This window comes from Lissotriton vulgaris, chromosome 3_2 (genome assembly GCF_964263255.1).
Source record: "Lissotriton vulgaris chromosome 3_2, aLisVul1.2, whole genome shotgun sequence".
NCBI classification, from domain to species: domain Eukaryota; kingdom Metazoa; phylum Chordata; class Amphibia; order Caudata; family Salamandridae; genus Lissotriton; species Lissotriton vulgaris.
The window spans coordinates 234,420,657-234,441,237 of record NC_141690.1 but is presented as its reverse complement, the minus strand read 5'-3'; the positions used below and the strand labels follow the sequence as shown (position 1 = coordinate 234,441,237).

Below are 20,581 nucleotides of genomic sequence, written 5' to 3'. Positions count from 1 at the left end.
CTTAGTTTTTAGCCTCCTGTTTCAAATTTGTTCACATTTAGAGGCCATTCTAAAATGTTCATTTTTTCTTTTCGATGAATATATACTTTGTTAATCTGCTTATATGATTTAATATTCTAAACGGTTTCAGACCACATTAATAGGCACTGCGGAGTCCCAGGGATTCTCGGAGCACATGTGGAGAGGAGTTGGCCTAACGGCTAGGGCGGTCAGCCTCAAATATGGGGAACCGGGTTCGAGTCTCAGCAATGACGCTGAACATCTTGTGATTCTGGGCAAATCACTTAATCTTCCCGTGCCTAGAAGAATGAATGTGTCCTCATGTAACACAACTGGTGGTCGTGTAAAGCGCTCTGATACCCGTTACCTTTGAGTCAAGTTTGTGCTATTTAAAACTCAGTTAACAAAAAAAAAAACAAGTTACGAAAAGCAGGACTAGACCCCAGAATATTCATGGTAATTGTCACCTGGGTTCGTTTCTGTGGGGAGAGTCACACATTTGCCAGGTTGATTGGAGCAAGTACTTTGTTGGCAGGAAAACGGGCACAGAGAAAGTAGCGAAACCTGTTCCTAGAATGTAGGTTGGGGGTTTCCCATCACTAACTGGTGAACATTTAGGAATAGTTTATGGTCACAGCTCTCAATAAGACCAACTAAAAGAATAACAGTCAACTGCCCCCTATTTCACCTTGTGTTAGATGTAATGTTATAGCCAACTGCATTATGGGACTTTTAGTTTGGCTTTCACACCATAAATATGAGATTAAAAATCACAATTTGTAAAACAGGGTCGTCTAAAAAGCTAGAAGTAACTGAAAGTGTCATACTTGCCATGGGTCAACGTCCATGCTAGTTAGTTTTTTTGGGGAAATTGTGATAGTGTTAAGTGCAGTAGAAAGTATATTCCTCACACACACACCACACGTATACACACACAAAGCCACACATGACAAAAAGACTGTTTTTCTTTAGCAAGAGATTACCACCTTATATTCAATGTCTAATAGAAACACCACAAATTTGCTATTGAAATTGTGGTACAAGAGGTACCCGGTACGTACAAAGATGGTGACTCGAGTCATCCTTAAAGGATTTTAGAAGAGCTCACCTACTGGTGTTGTCCAGTGCTTCCTATGGTGATAAGAGTAAAAGGCAAGCTATCCGATGACCCTATCACATTGAATACATACAGAAAGCCACCTTGTCTTCGAGGCCACCCATCATTTGAGGACACAACGTAGAAACAAGTTACTTCACGTAGTTGCAATGCTCTTAGTTTGTAGACGAAATAACATAGAACAAGTGGAACACAAAGGATTGCTGTGCGAGGTAACTTGGCCAAAAGCAGTCTGTTTCGAGAAGTGATGTCATATGTCTGTAGCATTGTGATGACATCACAGGAAGTGACATCACAGGTTTCTGGCGCCCTGAAAACGTAACAGGAAGCAACATCACGCTACTTCTGGCACACAGAACATGTCACTTTAGGTTTTTCGAAACCTGAAGGCTGCAGAAAATTTAATATGTCTAACTGCACTATAACAGGTGTTAAAGTCCGCTAGAACTAAAGCTATACTAACTTTTAAAATCTTTGTAATAAAACGAACGTGCCAAAGTAGTCCATTGGGGTTGGAAGCAGCAACAGAAGGCCAGGAGCAGCAAACATCAGCTACCCCTAAAATGGCACCCCTGCATCTGCGCGCCCCCTCACGCTGAAACCCACAACCAGGGCTCGAGTCGGGGTACCACGCGGGTGGACGGCAGCCCCTGCCAAACTGAACTTCACTCTTTGGCCTCTCTGGGACGAGGAGCTCAGCACCTTTCGTCACGTCACTTCATGCCGTGACATCACTTCCGGTGACAGCGTCCCCCCACTTTTTTGACTTGTGCCCTGACCAGAATACACAGGACGACTGCGTCCCCTTCTAGATCTGAACAAACATGGCCCCTTGTGAGAGCCCGTGGGTGCCAAGGATCTAACACGGGGCTGGTTGGAGCCTCGCTCGGCCAACATGGGGCGGCTGGGTTCAATCTAGCCGACAGCCAGGTGTGCCTTCCAAACAGGAGGGTGTCTGTCTGTCTGTTAATATCAACGTGACTGAGAAGGGGGCAGAAATCAAACGGAGCCTCCAGACTGAACTCTCTCTTTTAGTGCGCCCGTCTCTTCGGAAAGGTTTCTCTCTTCACGGATAATAAAGAAGGGCTTTAAGTGGGCCGGGTCTTGCCGGTGCTCAGTACCAACAGCTCTAACAAGCAGGTGCTGAGACGGGTCCCTATCGGGCTCTTCATTGCTGCCCTCAACCTCAGGATAAAAAAAAATTATCTTAACTCTGCGGCAGCACCACCCTTCACTGCAATTTCAAAGAGGCTCGTATAGTTCTGTCACAGTCTCAGCATTTTAGAAATGTAGCATTTTTAATATTCTATACAGGAGCACCAGTTGCGTTACATGAGGACACATTCATTTTTGTTAGGCTTGGGGAGATTAAGTGATTTGCCCAGAATCACAGGATGTTGAGCGTCATTGCCGAGACTCTAACCCAGTTCCCCAGATTTGAGGTCCACTGCCCTAGCCGTTAGGCTAAATCCTCTCCCCTTTACATCTGGAAATTAGAAACTAACTGAAAACCACAACTAATAGCCTACCACTTACTGTCTTACATTCCCCCACGTCGGATAGACAAAAATACTTCTTACCATAGGTTAGCTAATTAATTTGCCTAAATGACAAGGTTTGATGTGCGGTCCAGAAATAACCATTTGCGGTTTCGTTCCAGGGTGGTCAACAGACAGGTAATCCAGTTGACTGGATGCCATCTGACTTCTTTTTAATCTGTTTTGTGAATACATATGTATCATTATTTTTATCAATTGTGACTAATGCACTTACTTTTTATCAAATTAAATATGAATATTTTTTCTAACTGAACTAGTTTGTTTGTTGAATCTATTGTGTATTTTCCTCAGTGTATGCCTGGGATTGTTATTTTTCACATATTGTTTACCCTGTCCCAGGATATCTATCCTCATCAGGGGGTCCTTGTTACCTACAGCCAACAGACAGGTAAACACAGCAATACCATAGTGCTAACGGTAGTGGATTTTCCTTGGAATCTGAAAAGGGTTGACTCTCCTGTTGGGAGTTGATCTAATGCAACTTGGGTGTTATTTTCTGTGAAAAGATCCTGCTCTTATTCTACCCAGGGAACACTCTATTATTCCTTGATGTGCTATATCCTGTGCTTTGCATCGTCTATAAATAAAAAAGGGCAACTAAATATTCTAGTGAAATACTCTCTCCACATGGCTTCAGAAAAATTGGCTTCAATATTTAACATTTGCAGTTAATGACCTGTGCAAAAAAAAATAGCATGACGATAAATATATTTTTCCACATAGTTCAGAGTTTCTCATCTGCACCTCCAAACCTCCACTAATGACCAAGGTTCTGGATTACAATCTTGGTTCACTTTTCCTCAACATGTGTGTTCTCATACCTCACTACTAGAAGCTTTGGGGATTTGTGTGGCTATGTGGGATCGAATTGTCGAAGTGCCGGTCAAATCCCTTTTCCTTGCCTGTAGTTTCAGCTGGGCATGCTTATCAATTAGAAATTTGTTTACTGTTTCTCAGGTGATTTACTTCATTTTTCTTTCACCCTTGTATTTCAGGTGCTCTTTTTACTTGTACTGTGCCTATGATCCTCTGGAGGTTATTGGCTTCTAACAAAGGAAGGTGAAGGAATTCACAGTTTTACTTAGAGTAAAGGATTGGAGAGTTATACGTTTTTACTCTACTGCAGGAGATTTGAAGTTGGCCATAACTAATGTCAAGAGTTTGTTGCCATCTTTGCCAGCTGATTAACAACAGAGCCAAGATGACCCCAACATAAGTAAAAAGCAACTCAACTACTGGAATAGACCGGCATACCATGTTGCAGGCTATAAAGATAGCTTTGAAAGCCTCATCAAATCCTGAAAAATTCTCCTCACACCAATTATTCAAATATCACCTTATGTTTTCACACCAAGGGGGTTAGACATTAAACTTCTGTTGAACTTGGGCTTCTGAGTTAGGTGTATAATGGTTAGAAACACTAACAAATACAAAACCTCTTTAAAGTTAAACATTGAGTTGCCCTGTGAAAGTATTACAGCTTAGCGACTAATCGGTAACCGAGTTATTATCTGAGCACCTACTTTTCATATCATAGGTCTTTGTAAAGCAATACTTGTAAAGTAAGCATTAGACTAAATTTTAAATGCTCTGTGAGAAACCACTAGCATGATCAGTTCCTCTACTGTGGTAGCATGCTATGACACATAAAGCTGTTTATTTTTCATGCATTTGCCACAGATTCCGCAATAAACGCAGGTTTAACCCAGAATGTGGCCCACAAACATGTATTGATGGCATTTCTGTCGAGGAACATGCTTAAAAATTACGCTTTTTTACACATGCATCAAAATATTAATAAAATGTACCCAGTTCTCTCAAAATAAACAAGATACTCAATATGAACAGAGGAAAGATAAGATTTTAGAAAGTCCTACCTCATGGAGGTTTAGTTCTTTCACCTTTTCTTTTAGTATCACCTACAATAGAAGCAGACAAAGTGTTAGATGAAGCTCTATATTTCAGCCATACTCGCGATTTCCATCTGAGAACATGCTTAAACTTTGATTGTAAAAAGCATAAAACAGTTTCACTATATAGGTTACACAGTGATTGAAACTAGATTACATAGACAGAGACTAAATATAAAGATTTTTTTATTTTATGAAAAAAGAGATAATTCCACAGAAAAATCCTTTTTATTTTATTTATTTATTGTGGTCAATATCACCATGAAATAGAAGAATGGTGTTTCTTTCTCCATGTGCGGACCCCTATGCCCTTAAGCACTTTTACCTTTCTTTTTTTTATCATTACGTTTTACCTTTCTTTTTTTTTATTACGTTATGTGTAGTGTATCTATGCATTTTTTTTACAACATTGGAATGTTGAGAACTCCAATTTTAGACAATGGTTTCAGTCTTACAATGGCAGGTATAAGCCTTCTGCTCTAATATTCTAATGCTAGGGTTTGTGTTTCTCCCTTTTAAATGTAGAACATTATAACCTTAGGGGCGGAATGTTCTAATAGCTGTATAGTCCTTCTGCCTCAGGCTACACTGGTTGGGTTCAGGCCTATAACTTGGGTTCAGGGTCTTTAACTAACTGTATAGCTCTCGACAGCGGGTTATATGGCTATAATTATGGATGCTGCATGATAAGGTTATTGTCACTCTCTCTTGATTTCAGTTCTATCTTGAGAATAGATAAGTGTTATAACTTAACTCACTGACAAAGAAATGTGCTGTGATAGGGGGCATTCGCCTTGATATGTTGAGCATACTTCTTCAGAGCTGGCAGTGTAGAAAAGGTGGCCAATGTGATTTAATAAATCAGTTTATTTACAGCTTACTTGAGGCGTTTATACATATTAACCCTAAAACTATATGATCTCAGTTTAAATAAATAAATAAAAAACACTAATGGCATTTTGGTCTGTTTATCCAGCAGGAACACTAGCTCTGCCACTTTATACAATTTCGGGAAGAGCTAGCTCGGGTAGCTACAAGACTTTGTAAAGGATGAAATAAGAGGTTGCAGCTGGTGTTTACATTTAATCTCCAGCTGACAAAGCTTATTTTTGACAATTAAAAATACAAAATGAATAACTCAGAAATCATCAAAAGACGGTTTCATTCTGTCCCACTGTGCGCCGTCAAAATGAGAATGTATGAGCTGGTAGTTTCCTTGTAGAAAAGATCTGTCATTATCTGTGAAACACCAGGATGAAATAAAATGCATAAGTATGTTCGTCAATCCACATTTCCAGTGTGTAGCCTGATAAAATTGGAGGAACTTAGGAAGAACCACTGGAAAAAAGAGTTATGGCTCTGCCCCATAGAATGTGCTTTAAGCAGTATGCCATTATGTCTCAAGGTCAGTACAGAAGAGCGGCCTAGGAAACGTAAGGAGTATACCTCAATAGCATTATCTCTATAGTACATAGAGCGTTTTCTCAGTATCGAAGCCTGTGTTATTTGCTTTTTCAGGAGACTTCTAGGGACCACATACAGTCTATAAATCCACCACCTCCATTTTCACAATTTTCAGGTGATTCTCCTATTAGATTTAAAGAATGGTTTGGGGCTCTTGATGCTTATCTTGGAGCATTGATGGTTTTGCTAAAGTATTAAATAACTCGCAGGAAGAAATAGAGACTGCGTGGCCAAGAAAAGCAAGGATGACAAAGTGTTCATATCTAGGAAGAAAAGTGTCCATGGTTGTGATGGTGCATGTTTTTGGTGTGAGTCAATAAACCATATTGCTTCTTTTAAGATGTGCCCTGTGAAAATGAAAGATTGTATGATGTGTGGTGTAGTTGGAAATTTCGCGAATGTGTCGTAATTCATGTGAAAAGAGGTTTGTACAGTTAGGAAGGTGCACCAAGGAAAAGTTAATTTCTCCAAAAGTAGATCAAAAGTATCTTTATTGTCATCAGTAAACATTGGACATCAGCCTCAGACATCGCGTTTCGTTCCTCAGACAGAACTTCATCAGGGCTCTTTCGATAAATAATGGCAAAAGTTGCCCGCGCGCAAAACATGCCATGGGGGACCGCTTGTGCCTAGACCTTCAGACAAATCCACTTTTTAGAATAGGTAAACCCCATGGTATCGGTAATGATGATAACAACCAATGGGAACAGCCAGTATCATTGATAAGACACACCGACGGTAACAACGATTCTTCGGTTACAAGTATTCAAAGCTTGAAGGTCTAGGCACAAGCAGTATACTTCTCAGATTGTTTGAATGTTTGCTTATTTTAACTGACAATAAAGATACTTTCGATTTACTTTTGAAGAAAATTTACTTTTCCTTGGTACAAATTCCTAACTGTACAAAGTTTGTATCTGGTTTCCAGTAGAGCTGAACTGCGGCAAGCTCTGGAAGTAGCTGCACAAGATCCTCACTATTTAAGAAATTTTGGGATTTGACGTGCTGAACCTTGGTCAGCCGAGATTCGAAGTGTTTTTGTTACCACGTGAAAAGTGGTGTTGAAGAGTTAATGTTGTTTTTGGCGAACAGGATGAGCAGTTAGTAATCTGGGACTGTGTGTAATTGTTCATGATGATGATGATGTACCCAGATCTAAAGCTCCCATTGATGATTTATGTGTTCTAGTAGTTGTAGTTTAGGTCCATTTGAATGGAACTAAATTGACCAGCACACCTGATAATGATGGGTCAAAGCCATAAATGAAAAAATTGTGGTCCCGGTGAAATGGAGCCATCTAATCACCTTAGGAAGGGATCACATTCAAGAAAGTAAGATGAACACAGCACTGACGATTACAACTCCAGTTCGATCAGCACGTTTATGATTGAAGCTATATGTACTTTATGTCTTAAAAGCGAAACATTGCTTGAAGATTCTAGAACCAGTGAGACATAGAAAATGGCGCTCATATGCAGACACTTCATTAATGTGCAGTTAAAACTCTGCCACAAGCGGATTCGTTACGCGTTTGTGTCTGAAGCCTGCTGCCTTTTCAACAGGCACAAGCATAAGTGGTTAAGAGCAAAGTATTTTGAAAAAAGTTGAAATACCAATGAAAAAAGTGTATCACGTGCCGCAGTTCACACCCCATTGGTTTAGTCAGTAAATAACCCAGTGCTATTGACACATGGTCTTTTTTTATGTTTGCTGGCCTGAGTCCAGTTCTCAGTAGGCAGCTGTTAAGCACCATTAAAGAGCGCACAAAATGGCCGCCTTGTTAGCAGTCTGCCGAAAGACGTCAAAAACTCTTCGGAGACAGACAGGAAGGTTTTGCTTTTTCTTCTACGTTTGCTAACAGGTTCAACAAGGGCTCTGAAGTGAGAGCACTTAGGAGAAATTGTAATAAAGTTTAGAAATTTAAATGTTTTTGTCTACGACGTTAGGTCTGGCTTTCAAAACCAACTGTCACATGGTGTATGAAAAAAAATATTAATGGAGAGAATAATCTTATCCTTTTGAAGAAAGTCCAGTCCAATCTAGTTGCAATTTGAAACTGGCTTGCAATTCTGTGAACTGGTGTAGAAATCGCCACATTGGTTTTAGGAGTGTGCAAATTCATGCTAGTTTTGTTTTCTGTGAAAATTATGTGAAATTATGCGAATGGCAAGCAAGGGAGGCCTCGTGACGTGTAAAAATGTCGCACAACATACCGAAAATTGAGTGGCTTGAGCGGAATAAGCCTCTCGGTGAGACACTTAAAACTGTATAATGGGGTAGTGAGAATGTCACAAGTTTTGTGATTGGTTAACTTTGGAAATCTCTCAGGGGTCTAATTGGTTTCAGGTGGTATTTTGATTAAACAGTAACTTAAAAGTACCCCAAATCCCATTACCTGCAACTGGAACCGGTAAAAAAATAAAATAACAAATAACAAAAAAACAAACATAACGGTCAACTGAACTTCCGGTAGGGCATGATCTGGGAGACAACTATCAAACTGCTGTCAGAAAATCCAACTGTCTTGGGTGCTGATGGTTTTGTAATATGCTACTACAAATTCACAGTAAAGGCACAGCTGTATTTCTAGGAGGCAAAACCAGGTGGTTGAAATGCATAACCGTACCTGCTTGTATGCATACAATTCTTTGTGCGCCTGGTGTCTTAGTCTGAAAGATAAAGAAAGTAAAAACAATTACTAGGTGTGGAGATCCTGAGCGTCTGCGTTTAGAGGGGATCACAGTAAATAACTAACAATCACCTTCACTATATCATAAATATAAATAGCTGTAAGGCCGTAACCCAAGGCAATGCCAGCATAAAGTACAAGGTTAACAAAAGTTATTTTATTTGCGTGTGGAAATAAAATAACCACAAAGGAGGTCGCAGAGCATTGTGTGCTTGGAAAACTGTAGAAAAAATGCCTAGCAGTAAACCACGCCCCTTCTCATTTTATTTTTTACATATAAATGCAATTTTAATGCAAGGCTTTGCCGAGTTAGTGGTATACAAAATCCAACAAACAGAAAAAATACATAAATGCAAATCCAGAACAATTGTCATGTGTATGGAGAGGGCAGTGCAAGCTTTGTGGTAGATGTACCCACAAGGGAAACGTTCTCATTATGCACGCCTGTGGTCTTCAAACTTTTCCTGCTGAACTTCCACTGAGGGAAATAAAATCCAGTTTAATCGGCCCACCATATAAAATAAATTGTCAGACTTTCCAATGTTTTTACAAGTCTTGCAGCCCTTCGCTCCCTCCAAAAAAAGGGAACAGTCCCAGAATTTGAAGACCACTTAGATACATGTTTGGTCTGATAGATGATGGAATGGTTGAGAGCAAGGTTTAGAGCTGGTGCTTTTCGCAGACATCTAAATGACCATAACTTGGAGCACATCTGCTGGCTTCCACTGAATCTCTCGGTCTCTTTTTCTGACTCAATCCTCTATTAAGAGCTCTACTGGACAAGACGCCTTATGGATATCTTTAGGGATTCAAAAATGTGTTCAAAGCTTTGCTGGTGGTGTGCAACTCGTGAGATCGTTGCCACCTCATCATCAAAACGTTCCTTAAGTTTAGCAACCAAGTCCACTCTTATTTCTAGGTTTCTCGCTTTATCGGAGTAATGTTAGAAAATGATGGTGTAGACAGAATTATCCAGCTGTAAAGTATATCTAGGTGCCACACCAAAAGTATTAGTCTGCCCCATGCATTCAATGAATTTAGTTACACAGCTTAAGGTTTTCATCAGCATCCATTTTACAAATGAAACACATATGTATGTTCCAGGTGAGGAGACTGGTTGCATGATTTAGTCCTGAAAATCAGCCCACTCAACCGAGTTAACTAAAAGATGGAGTGTTACAGATACGCACGACGTTGAACCTTCACTGGCGTCCACCATGTTCAGCTTTTTTTTCTAAGGTCATTGTCCATTAACAACAAGAGAAAGAACTATTTTGCCAACTGATCTGCATGTTGTTTTAATACACTCCTACCTGTAAACAAGCATTGGTATAGCCAATAGGTCTCGTCAATATTTACAAAAAGTGACACAGTTGAAGGCTGCAAGAAGCATGTTATGCCACTTACAAGAGAGGACTCCTCAGGGATCTTTAAAATACCATAATATTAGAAATATATAATTAGATCCCGAGATGTGGCTCATATGGTCTTTAAAAAGCAATTTTACTCGAATGCAGTTGCTTTTGTTGATTAGGTAAGTTGTTAAAGTTTTCCAAGATAATTGGTCAGTTGCTATAATGTCAAATTACCACTGAAACCATGAGTTAATGCAGATGAAAATGTGCATAAATAATGTGCATAGTGTCTAAAAAACCAAAAACACTATATTGTGGTGTGCGGAATAAATTCCTTCTTGTCCCGCTGCACATCTCTCACACAGTAACACTGCAGAAGCAATGTTTCAGAGATCTTGAGTTTCCTGAAGTCCATGTGTGAGTAAGCCATCCAGTCTACGTTTTCTCATTACATTGTGCAATTTGCAGTCTTGGTTTTATACTGTGATTAAAAAAATGTAAAATTACCTTGTTGTTTATGCCAAGAAGATGCTTGACTAAAAGGAGACTTAACAAAAACAGAAGGATAGGCAAGCGCACTTTATAAGAAGCCGCACTACAGTAGTTCGCGTCACTTCCTGAAGGTCTGCTGCAGAACAAGAGAAGGTAACGCCGAATGTGGACTCATGTGGGTAAAAGTACCGAGAGGGAATGGAGGAAAGAAGGAACAAGTTGTACTGAGGTCAGTGATGACACAGGAACTGGAGTAGAGGAGGAGCAAGGGACAAAGAATGGGTTCACAAAAAGAGGAGCAGAAATACCGAGATAAATTTAGAAGAAGGGGAGCCGAAAACAAAGAGGTGAGCAGGACAGCAGGGGGCATCGCTTGACTCCTAAATACCACAAGCATCTTGAATGCTCGACCTAACCAGAATGTAGACTGGCCAGTTGTAAGGAAAACGATAGTCCTCTGAAGTTGAGGTGTATGCATCACTTCCCTGAAGTCATTGGAGCAGTGACGTATTCAAAGCTAGAGTAGAGTACAGTCCTGGTGGCTGAAGTCAGTTTAATGCACCAAACACTGTTCAACTGAACGGGCTAGAGCCACATTCAAAGCACCTGCCGTGGAACTTAGAATAAATCCGGTTCCATTAAATATAAGCATACACATTTTAGGGAGCGGACAAGCTATTTTTGGAGTTGTAGAGCTGAAGCGTCTGGCATGCTGACGCCTAAATAAGAACAAGAACCCGGAGCTGTAAAAATCCACGTTCAAAGCACCCACAGTTGAACCTTGAAAAAAGAATCACATGAGCGCACATACGCATAAACAGCCATGTTGAAAGCACCCACTGTGGAACACAGAAAAAAACGATTGCATGATCGCACATATGGGTAAACAAAACAAGCCAGGGCATGAAGTAAACACGAACACTTCTCACTACAAGAGTGGAAGCAGGTCTTAAAAAAAAAAATTGTCCTACGAAAGTATCGGAAATAACATGAAGAGTACGAGCACATGTAACAGGGGCAGTGCATATGGGAGGTTACAAAACTTGAAAAGGAGGGATTTATAAGCCATTTCACCAATCGAAAGCCAGAATTTAAATGGACAGTAGAGGAACCAATGAAACAGATGGGCGGTGCTTGAAGTCTAGATTGTAGATACAGCATGTCTCAAAGAGACAGGGTGCATGTGCTGCCTAAGTGTGACCTAAAAAGGACAAGTTACTTACCTGTGACAACAGTTTTGCAGCTCAATCAATACTTGCCATAAATACCCTTGTTTTGCACACCCCTGAAATCTACAGGTGCAGGTAAAAATATTCTGATGGCAACCTTAAGGGCTTCAATTTGACGGAAATGCATGAAACTAGACCCTAAACCTTGCGGGTTTCAAAAGTAACCAGACTGCCCTTTTATTCAACATAATCTACTTATTACACTGCCACCACCTGAAAGCATTGCCAGGAAGGGGTAGAGAACAGCTCATTCTTTATGAACAACTCTTCCCATCGTACCTATTAAACAAGTCCAGATAAAGTAACTGTAGCCAGACATTATTTTGGGCTGGTTCACAAAGCAAATGTACAACCATTCTGATTCTGACCTTTTCTTCCGAACTCATGTTTCCAAGTATTATTATACAATCTATACCTGACCACTTGCCTACTCAGGCTTCAACTTCAGTAGAGGCAACAAAGAAATGGTCCTTGCCAGAAGGCCACCTGCCAGAGTCCCAATTCCACTTTTGCTGCACTGAACAGATTACAGTCTTCTTGCATGCCACTACCTACCTCATCAAAAGACTAAAGTACCACCACATTACTCACACCTAGTGCCACTGGAAACTGTATTGGCAACCCGCCCTGATCAACAGCTTCAAGGCCTGCTGAATCCCCTACAAGACAGTAGCAACACACTCACCTCCATGCCTGGCAAAATATCGGTTATAATTATTATTGCTGGGCTAGGAAAGGGCCAGTATGCAGATCCTGGTATTGCTCCACTAACACTAGTTCGCCTAAAAACCTTAAAATTGGTACTGTATACAGGTAGACAAAATAATTCTTACATTAGTACAGGCCAAGGTTACAGTCTAACTCCAAGGAAGCACTTGGTAAGTGGGGAAAATAAAGCGAAAAAGTAAAGAATAAACAGTCCAAACTACTTTAGGAAAATTGAAAATAAATGTATTAACTAAAAGCCAGAAAAAGCTTATCAAAGTATTTTAGGGACTTTAGAGAAAAGAGATGCGTGCGTGCGTGCCTCTGAACAGGGTGGTGTGCTACGTCAACTGAAGAAAGGTTCGACCAGTCATAGTCATTTTTATGGAGCAAAGTCATCGCCACTTGTATGGGTGAAGAACGCTTCAACAGAAAAAGTAGTCTGAGGTTCAGTCCAACTGAACCTCAACACAGAAGCTAGACGTTTCCTTTCTTTAGCAGTCAAACATTATTCAGGCTCCAAAACGTATTCAAAGGTCTGAGGTCCCCATTGGGATACTGTGTTCGTGAATAACTTATCGATAGCAGTTTTCACTGCAACCATCCCATCTTAAATGTCTTGTAAATTGAAAATAGGGTAACCTACAGTTTTGGGTAAAAGCTATTTACCCCTCTTCCTAGAATGTGCAGTTCATCAGAGGAACGTCTAAAGGCAGAAGAAGAGACCCCATCGCATGTTTGAGATTTGCCCAACTGTGGGCTGTTCTCTGCAGCCACAAATAAATAATTACATATTTCATGGGCGAGAGGTGGTATTCTTGGACCACAACTAAAACTTGACATCAGCACAAACTTTCTCAGGGAAATTCACCAGCATACATAAAAGTCTACGGCAAAAGGATCCCACACAACTACTTGGATGTTTACTGAATACTGGAACAACATCAGTAACAAAATTATAATTTAGAAGCATGACCTACGTACTGCACTGTCACCCACTGGAAGTTATGAAATAGCCACTAAATCAAAGAGGTTACATTTTAAACATTAACTCATAGGGAGCCAATGCATAATTATTTTTATCTAGGTAAAACCCAACCGCAGACACAGGGAAGTTGTGGTCTTTGAAAAAAGTGCACACTATTGTACAGAAGTAGCCCAGCCTTTGTGTGAGATATAGGTTACACATGCTCGCTTTGTACAAAAGAAGTGGTCTCATGCACACAGCCTTAGGCTTGCCCTGAAAAGGATTACATTTGGAGAAATTCCAGGAGACCAGTATTTTCAAACCATGCACCTATGATCTGGACAAACATCATTCCTCGGATCCGGATTGGCCCAGTGAGTGTTTAGAACGGAGTTATAAACATTCCCCTACCAATAGGGTCCAGTCGTCAGTGATCTGAAGACATGCTTTCACAGGCTCAATGCTCTAAACATGACCTCATCCCCACTTGCATATTTCAGAACATGCTCCCCGGATAGGTATGGCCGGATAGGCACTAAGTCCCAATACCAGTGTTGGGTATTTTGGCGTGGTGCTTCGCAAAGAGTGCTTGTCTACCCACTGGAACTTAAACGTGGTACTTTTATCGCTGCTTTGTACGACCAAGAGTTGGATTGCTGTACATTAAAGAGAGGGAGAAGTGTGGCTCACTGGTTAGAGGAGGCAGACCTGGAAGCAGAGGTCAGCCCGGGACCAGGGTTCAATTCCCGGCTCGGCGGGGTCTTGAGTCCTAAAATGTCCATGGACTCGACAATTCTCGCTCCGGTGCCTACTCGACTCACGGGTTCACACTCTGCGCAATAGCTTGCTTAATCTCCACAACGGCCCCTTGCGGCGGGATGCCTGGCTTTCTCCTTGCGGATACCCTGCCGGGGTTATCTCTCAGGGGAATACCAGGACGGGTTCCCTAAGCAAGCGCTTAGAGACCGGTTTGTGATTTGCGCTATATAAATACCTGTACATTTACATTATCCATACAGGTGCTCGAGCTGCATTAGGACACAACTGGGACAAAGGCTCATGAGGCGAAAGGGACATGTTACTTAACATCTCTGGCACAGCAATCAGAAGGTATGTGGCAATCAAAAGTAGTCATAAAGGCCCTACATAGTGTGTCATTGTCGGCTTAGGAACAGTTTTTGTGGATCCTTGGAGCAGAAGTGCCTGAAACTGCTCACTTGAGGAATCAGAGGAGTGTTACGGGTGTCAGCCCACTTCAGATATTTTTACTCAATCTCAATTTACTAAGTAGCATTGATATACAAAGCATGTGAGTTTTACAACAAAATACCTTGAGTCTTTTCACTGAACAGTTTTAGCAGCAGAGTGACATTAAAGATTGGATAAAAAGCCAATGTTGTGTGTAAATGTCAAACTTTTATGTTTGCCTTAGGAACATACCCCTGGGTACCATCACCAAGCATGCAGATTTTCTGTAGTCGTATGGCAGGTGTAACAAAGGGAACAGGAGCAGGTATATCTAGTGCCATTTATTGTTGGAGTAAGTGGGCGTTTTGAGTGATAAAAACACTCAAACGTCCCTATAATTGACATGGACTTTCTTTAGGAATAGGGATTTCCCACCTTAAAGAATATATTCAGGTCAAAACAAAAAAGGTGACAATGCATATTTCCGATGCGATTGTATGCATTGAAATCTATGATACTTTGAGCTTTCCACGTGCTCTGCTGGATATATTTGAAGACCTACATGTTGAAAATCTAAACAAAGAGCAGAACAGCATTCAGGCTTTTTTTATGAATCAGATCCCAAACAGGTAATAAACAAGCAGGATGCTCCATTCTCCCTTCAACTTTTTGAAGTATGGAGATACACAATCTTGCCTAATTACCCTGTGTGAACGTGAAATAAATTATTACTGTGGGATATTTCTTCTCAGCCAAATAAAGTTTGATGATGGTAGGGGGGTGGCGGGTGGGGGTGGAGTATGCCACCCTTTAAAGCTTGTTTGCAGGTCTGTGCTGCAACCTAAAGATAAGATTAGTACTGTATCCTGCCGACTATCAAACATGTGCGGATTTCAACATTAGGCTCAATATACTAGAAGTTTTTTTTTGTTTCAAGATTAGGTCACAAAATATACATTTACACTGTGCAATAAACACGCTTTAAATGTAAGGAAAATGTTCAAACTCAGGTAGAACTGCGGAATCACATAAAAATTGTACAAATAGTATGTTTAAGGGAAAATAATTTGTCTGCAGAATGAAAACTGGTGACTTATCACAAAATAAGTACCCTTCTACAGTGATAGTAACAGGTTATAACAGCATTATAAATTATAGCGGTGGGGCTGGAGGGGGGGTCAAATAACATTCTGTACATTTACCTCAGTTATTAGAAACCTTAGACTCTTGGCGACGAATGACTGAAATCTGTAAAACAGGCAGCACAGTCTAGAAGACAAAACCTCATCAAAGTCTCACATGTAAACAACAGGATATCATTTAAAGATGCAGTGTCTCTTTCTCTGCTCCAGTTGTCTGAGACTACCACTTTTTTTGTACATTGGTACCCTTCAGTCCAAATAATGCCCACCATTGGTAAGCACCAGGCGTCCCAACATGATCCCATTACGTGCTGGTGCACGAGACACGCACACCCGTTTTTGAAGAAATCTAGGGGCCTACAACACATGGACAACTTGGTGACTATACAAGTTGGCACATGAGCTCTGGAGATGACATGGCACCATCTCCGTATTTCTGAATTAGGCGGCTCACTTCCTCTACACACAGTGCGATTTCTTCATAACCAGGTACACAGTTTCCTCAGGCACCTATTCACAGATGGATCATGGGATCACTTTGCTGCTTGAATCTGTCTCCAGGCACTACCTTAACGTATGCCTTGCATCCCTCAGCACTGAAATGTTATAGGGCAGATAATGCTGTACTAAGCATGCAGCCTGCTAGTCTCCAAAACTAATTTTGCTAGATTCATGTTCCTCAGCCAGTCCATCCCAAAGCAAACCACTTTTAATTTCCTGGCGTCCTCTCAGAAATTAGGCTGTTTATCGAAACAGCATTTACTTTCGCAAAGTATAAAACATTTATTTGTGAATCCACCCTTAAATGTTGAGGTTTTAAATGTAAAAATGACCTTATGGCACTATCAGCCCCTTGAGCGGCGCTCAGCATGTGGAGCAAGAGAGAGAGAGACACTGCATCCTTACCCCCTGCATTTTCAAATGACAATAAGGACCTTATTTCATCTGAGCAAAATCGTATCTCTTACAAAAATGATATCCTTCAATAAAGCACATACTTGCATGGACTGTGTGGAAGATGTTGGAGGCTTTCCCGACTAGGACTTTGCATGACCGTGATCGGAGATATCCAGTCGGAAATTTGGTCTCCAAACAGAAATGCTACAATACAAATCTACCGATAAGTATCTTTGGTAGCCACATATCACCCCCCTCGGACAGAACTAAAGAAAGTAATTAAGGGTCTACAGTGACATTGATCAGTGACGAGAAATGAAAATACATTCTCATCAAATTCCCATTATTGCTTATAAGCACATGGAAAATCTGGCACAGTTCCTTAAGTGAGACATATTTCCATATAAGTGGGTAATGAACTGTATAATTGAACCAGATCCCTGCCTGTGCCCCTCCCCTTATGAAAAAGCTGCAGGTGCAGCGAAACGCGTCAGGGACTTATGAAGACGAGGGCTGTTGGCATGATTGCGCTAAATAAAAGAAATGTTTTTCTTATCCTCCTGGAGTCGCGTCTCCCTTGCTCTGGGGCACCTTGAATCGATATATATATATATATGTGTGTGTGTGTGTGTGTGTGTGTGTGTGTGTGTGTGTGTGTGTGTGGGTGTGTGTGTTTTGAACCTCTGACATACTAGTTAACATTACACCGGACCATCAAATTACACTTTCAATTGAATTATGCTTTGAATGTTACTACTGAAATGTGATGCTGGGTTATTTCTGGTCTACAAAATGATTTGCTGTACTTGCATATTTAGATACATGCTTAGAACCTGTAGCATTAACACAGCACGCCAGTTGAATTAGACTTTTTAGGCTTGCCTTATGGGCCTGCTGCTTGTTTGAATATTCCATCTATACAGCCGGTCACGTCTCTTCAACCACAGGTCAACATAGTAGTTTTACTTTAAGATTTATTATGCTTGAGAAAACAAATTGATGCATTATAATTATATTTATACGCCTATGTTTCAGAGTCAAAACAGTAAATATTTTGAGAGTCCTTTGGACTAGAGCTTTGATCAACAGACCTCAGAGCTCACTGGATAATCTGTTCATGTTGTGCATTTCTAATGAGCTGTGCTCATGCTCAGTGACATATCGAACATCAATGGCCGTATTATACATTTAGACAATAGTATACACTTTCAGATCCAAAAATGTAAGATATGGACAGGTAAGATTTCACGAGGAATCACTGGATGCAATGTATTGAAAACATTGTTCTAGTTTGGGTCTTTTGGTCTTGAGAAATAGGTTTAGAATTTTGAGGTCTGTGATGTGTTGGCTCACTCTCCATGGGCAATGTCCAAGGTTAACAAGCAGGCGTTCCTTACCTTCCAGCCAATTTTACTTCCTTGTCCAGAGGCCTTTGTGGAACATCGGTGTTGACCATCCAAACTCTGCGAGCTCAGGCAAAGTTAGTAACAAAACAAAAAAAACACAGCAGATACGTACTATGTATGTTTTGTAAACTGGAATACGATAAAAGTGTAATAAAAAAATAGAAGCAGATACAGGCTCTCTGCATTTTCAGTGTGCAAGAAATCATGTGCTCTCACATCAGACAAAATTTCCTTTGCACTCAAATTATTGCCAAATTTTTCACTAATGCGTTATTATAACAACTTAGGTGACAAGTGTCCATTTGCATTAGCTGGGATGAGGATAGTATTCCTGTGCATCTACAGCAAGATGACTTAGAAAATCAGGATACATTTTATACAGCACTTACTACCAAGGATTTCAAAAGGTTTGGAAGACATTCAGCCTAAAATGAGCATCTCGGAACACGGGGGTGGCCAAGCACAGGGATCAGAGATTCACTACTCTTGCCCGGACTAAAGAAAAGATTTGGATTTCACGTATCTAGATGAGCAACCGGCCGAGACTGCTCCATGAGCAACCAACAGAGTCTGCTTTGCAGACAACTGACAGAAACTGCTCTACGGACAACAGACAGACTGCTCGACAGACTACACTGGGGGCGTGGAGTAGAACGTGGACCAGTAAGTCAAACGTTTCAAAACTCAGTAGACCACTTGAACCCACAAATCAACAGAATTACGAAATGTGGACCTAAAATTAGTTGGTTAAACTTGTTCAGGAATTTCAAAGGAAATAATGGACATTTGTTAACTAGCTGGAAAAGAGCTAACGCCGCACCAAGCTCCTTTACATACTGAGAGGTTTGTTGGTCAGAAGTTACCAAGTGTGTTAATAGTGAACATTTATTCAGCTTACATTACAAAAGAGAAGTTCCTGGTACTGATTAGAGACATGACTGTTACCCTGCACCGTTGCAGCAGGGGGCCTTTGGCATCTTGAAAGCCCAAGAGCCTCTCATTGGTTTCCTTGATATTCAAACTGAATCTTTTTTTTTTAATCCAATTCTCTATAACAAAAATGGGGATGACTGTAAGAGTGACATAACAGGTAGTGAATATCCTCAAGGTAAACCTACTACAGAATACGTTACCATGGGTGGTAAAGAAAAGCTCCAATAATCAACTCTTGCACTAGGATAAACTTTCAGCCTTCTGTCAACTCTGCACTCTATTTTCCCAAAAGCATCAGTTGATTCTTCTAAGGAATACTACTGAAATACAAACTAGAGTTTCCCTTCCCGAGATGGACCTTGGTAAATTAACCTTCAGCATGCAGCACAAGATTATCAACGAGATTAACCCATTTAGCGCGTCGAACATTCCGCCCCAGTGCGGACGTTCGATCGCGCTAACGGGATTCAGACGTCCAACGGTCGTGCGCAGCACCAGCGAGGTAGTGCACGCGACGACCGTTGGACGTTCGCAGCACGGAAAGGGTTAAAGAACTAAACACATGTCGAGCTGATGGTCCAAACATTTCTTTCGGAGAGATCCCTTACAAAAGGATCAACATCCAGAAATCAACCAACACCCATACAATATAGGGATCTCGATTGTATACAACTTTTTTAAATGACTGATCAGACTGAAAGCGTCCACGAAAAATGTAACATTGGCACATGTACCAATTTGCGCCATGATGAGGCCTGGCCTGAGCACCCGAGGCGTGAGCTATTCCAGTAAAATCGATTATAATTTCTGAGTAATCACAGGCACAATTTAGTCCATATATTTCCCTCACCCGCCCTTGAATTTGTTAAGTGTAATAAAGCTAGGGTTACTGTGACTTGAACCCTGAGTAAGGTCTTTCCAATCCTGTGCTTTTTACATTATCGCAGCCATAAGGTTATATAAACCAGAAAACTCTAGTAGTGTCTATATAGGGTTGCCCAAATATAGTCTATGCCACCTACAACAACAGCTACCATGTGTGGTGGCCAATATACTATTTCCCATGGTATGGGAATCCTCGTTTTCCATCCATGGACGAAAAAGATCCTATGTATCGTGCATGACGCCATACATTTTCATGGTCATACCTCCCTTCACAAAACATTTAGTGTTATTTCCCATCAAGATGGTTAGATAGAGCTCTGCTAGATGATTATAAATAGATGAAAACCGTAGCAAAGCAAAGGACGTTTTTGCATACCGGTCGAAAGGAGTCTATGAGACGGTCAACGGTGTTAAATGCGGGTGCAAGGTCCAGCAACACCAAAGCTGGAAGATTGCGTCCATTGGCACGCCTTCTCAAGTCATTTAGGGCTTTCATAAGCACTGATTCAGTCATCAGGATAACATAGTTACCAAGAGACTTACAACAACAACAAAAAGCATAGCTAGTCTGCTAGTTTAATAATGCTCTGCTTTATACTAAAGCCGATAGTACAGACATTTTGAAGGCTTTAAGTTTAACCAT

At 40.8% G+C, this 20,581-nt stretch overlaps 1 protein-coding gene across 1 annotated transcript in view; it reads right to left on the bottom strand.

The window, feature by feature from the left end:
- Window positions 1-20,581, bottom strand: part of RNF24 (ring finger protein 24) — a 120,555-nt gene that overhangs the window by 7,512 nt on the left and 92,462 nt on the right. Inside the window, exons 3-4 of the mRNA XM_086964279.1 lie at window positions 8,677-8,719; window positions 4,554-4,595 (exon numbers count right to left, since the gene is read on the bottom strand). Of these exons, the coding sequence (XP_086820405.1) occupies window positions 4,554-4,595; window positions 8,677-8,719 (85 nt within the window). The remainder of the gene's footprint in view (window positions 1-4,553; window positions 4,596-8,676; window positions 8,720-20,581) is intronic.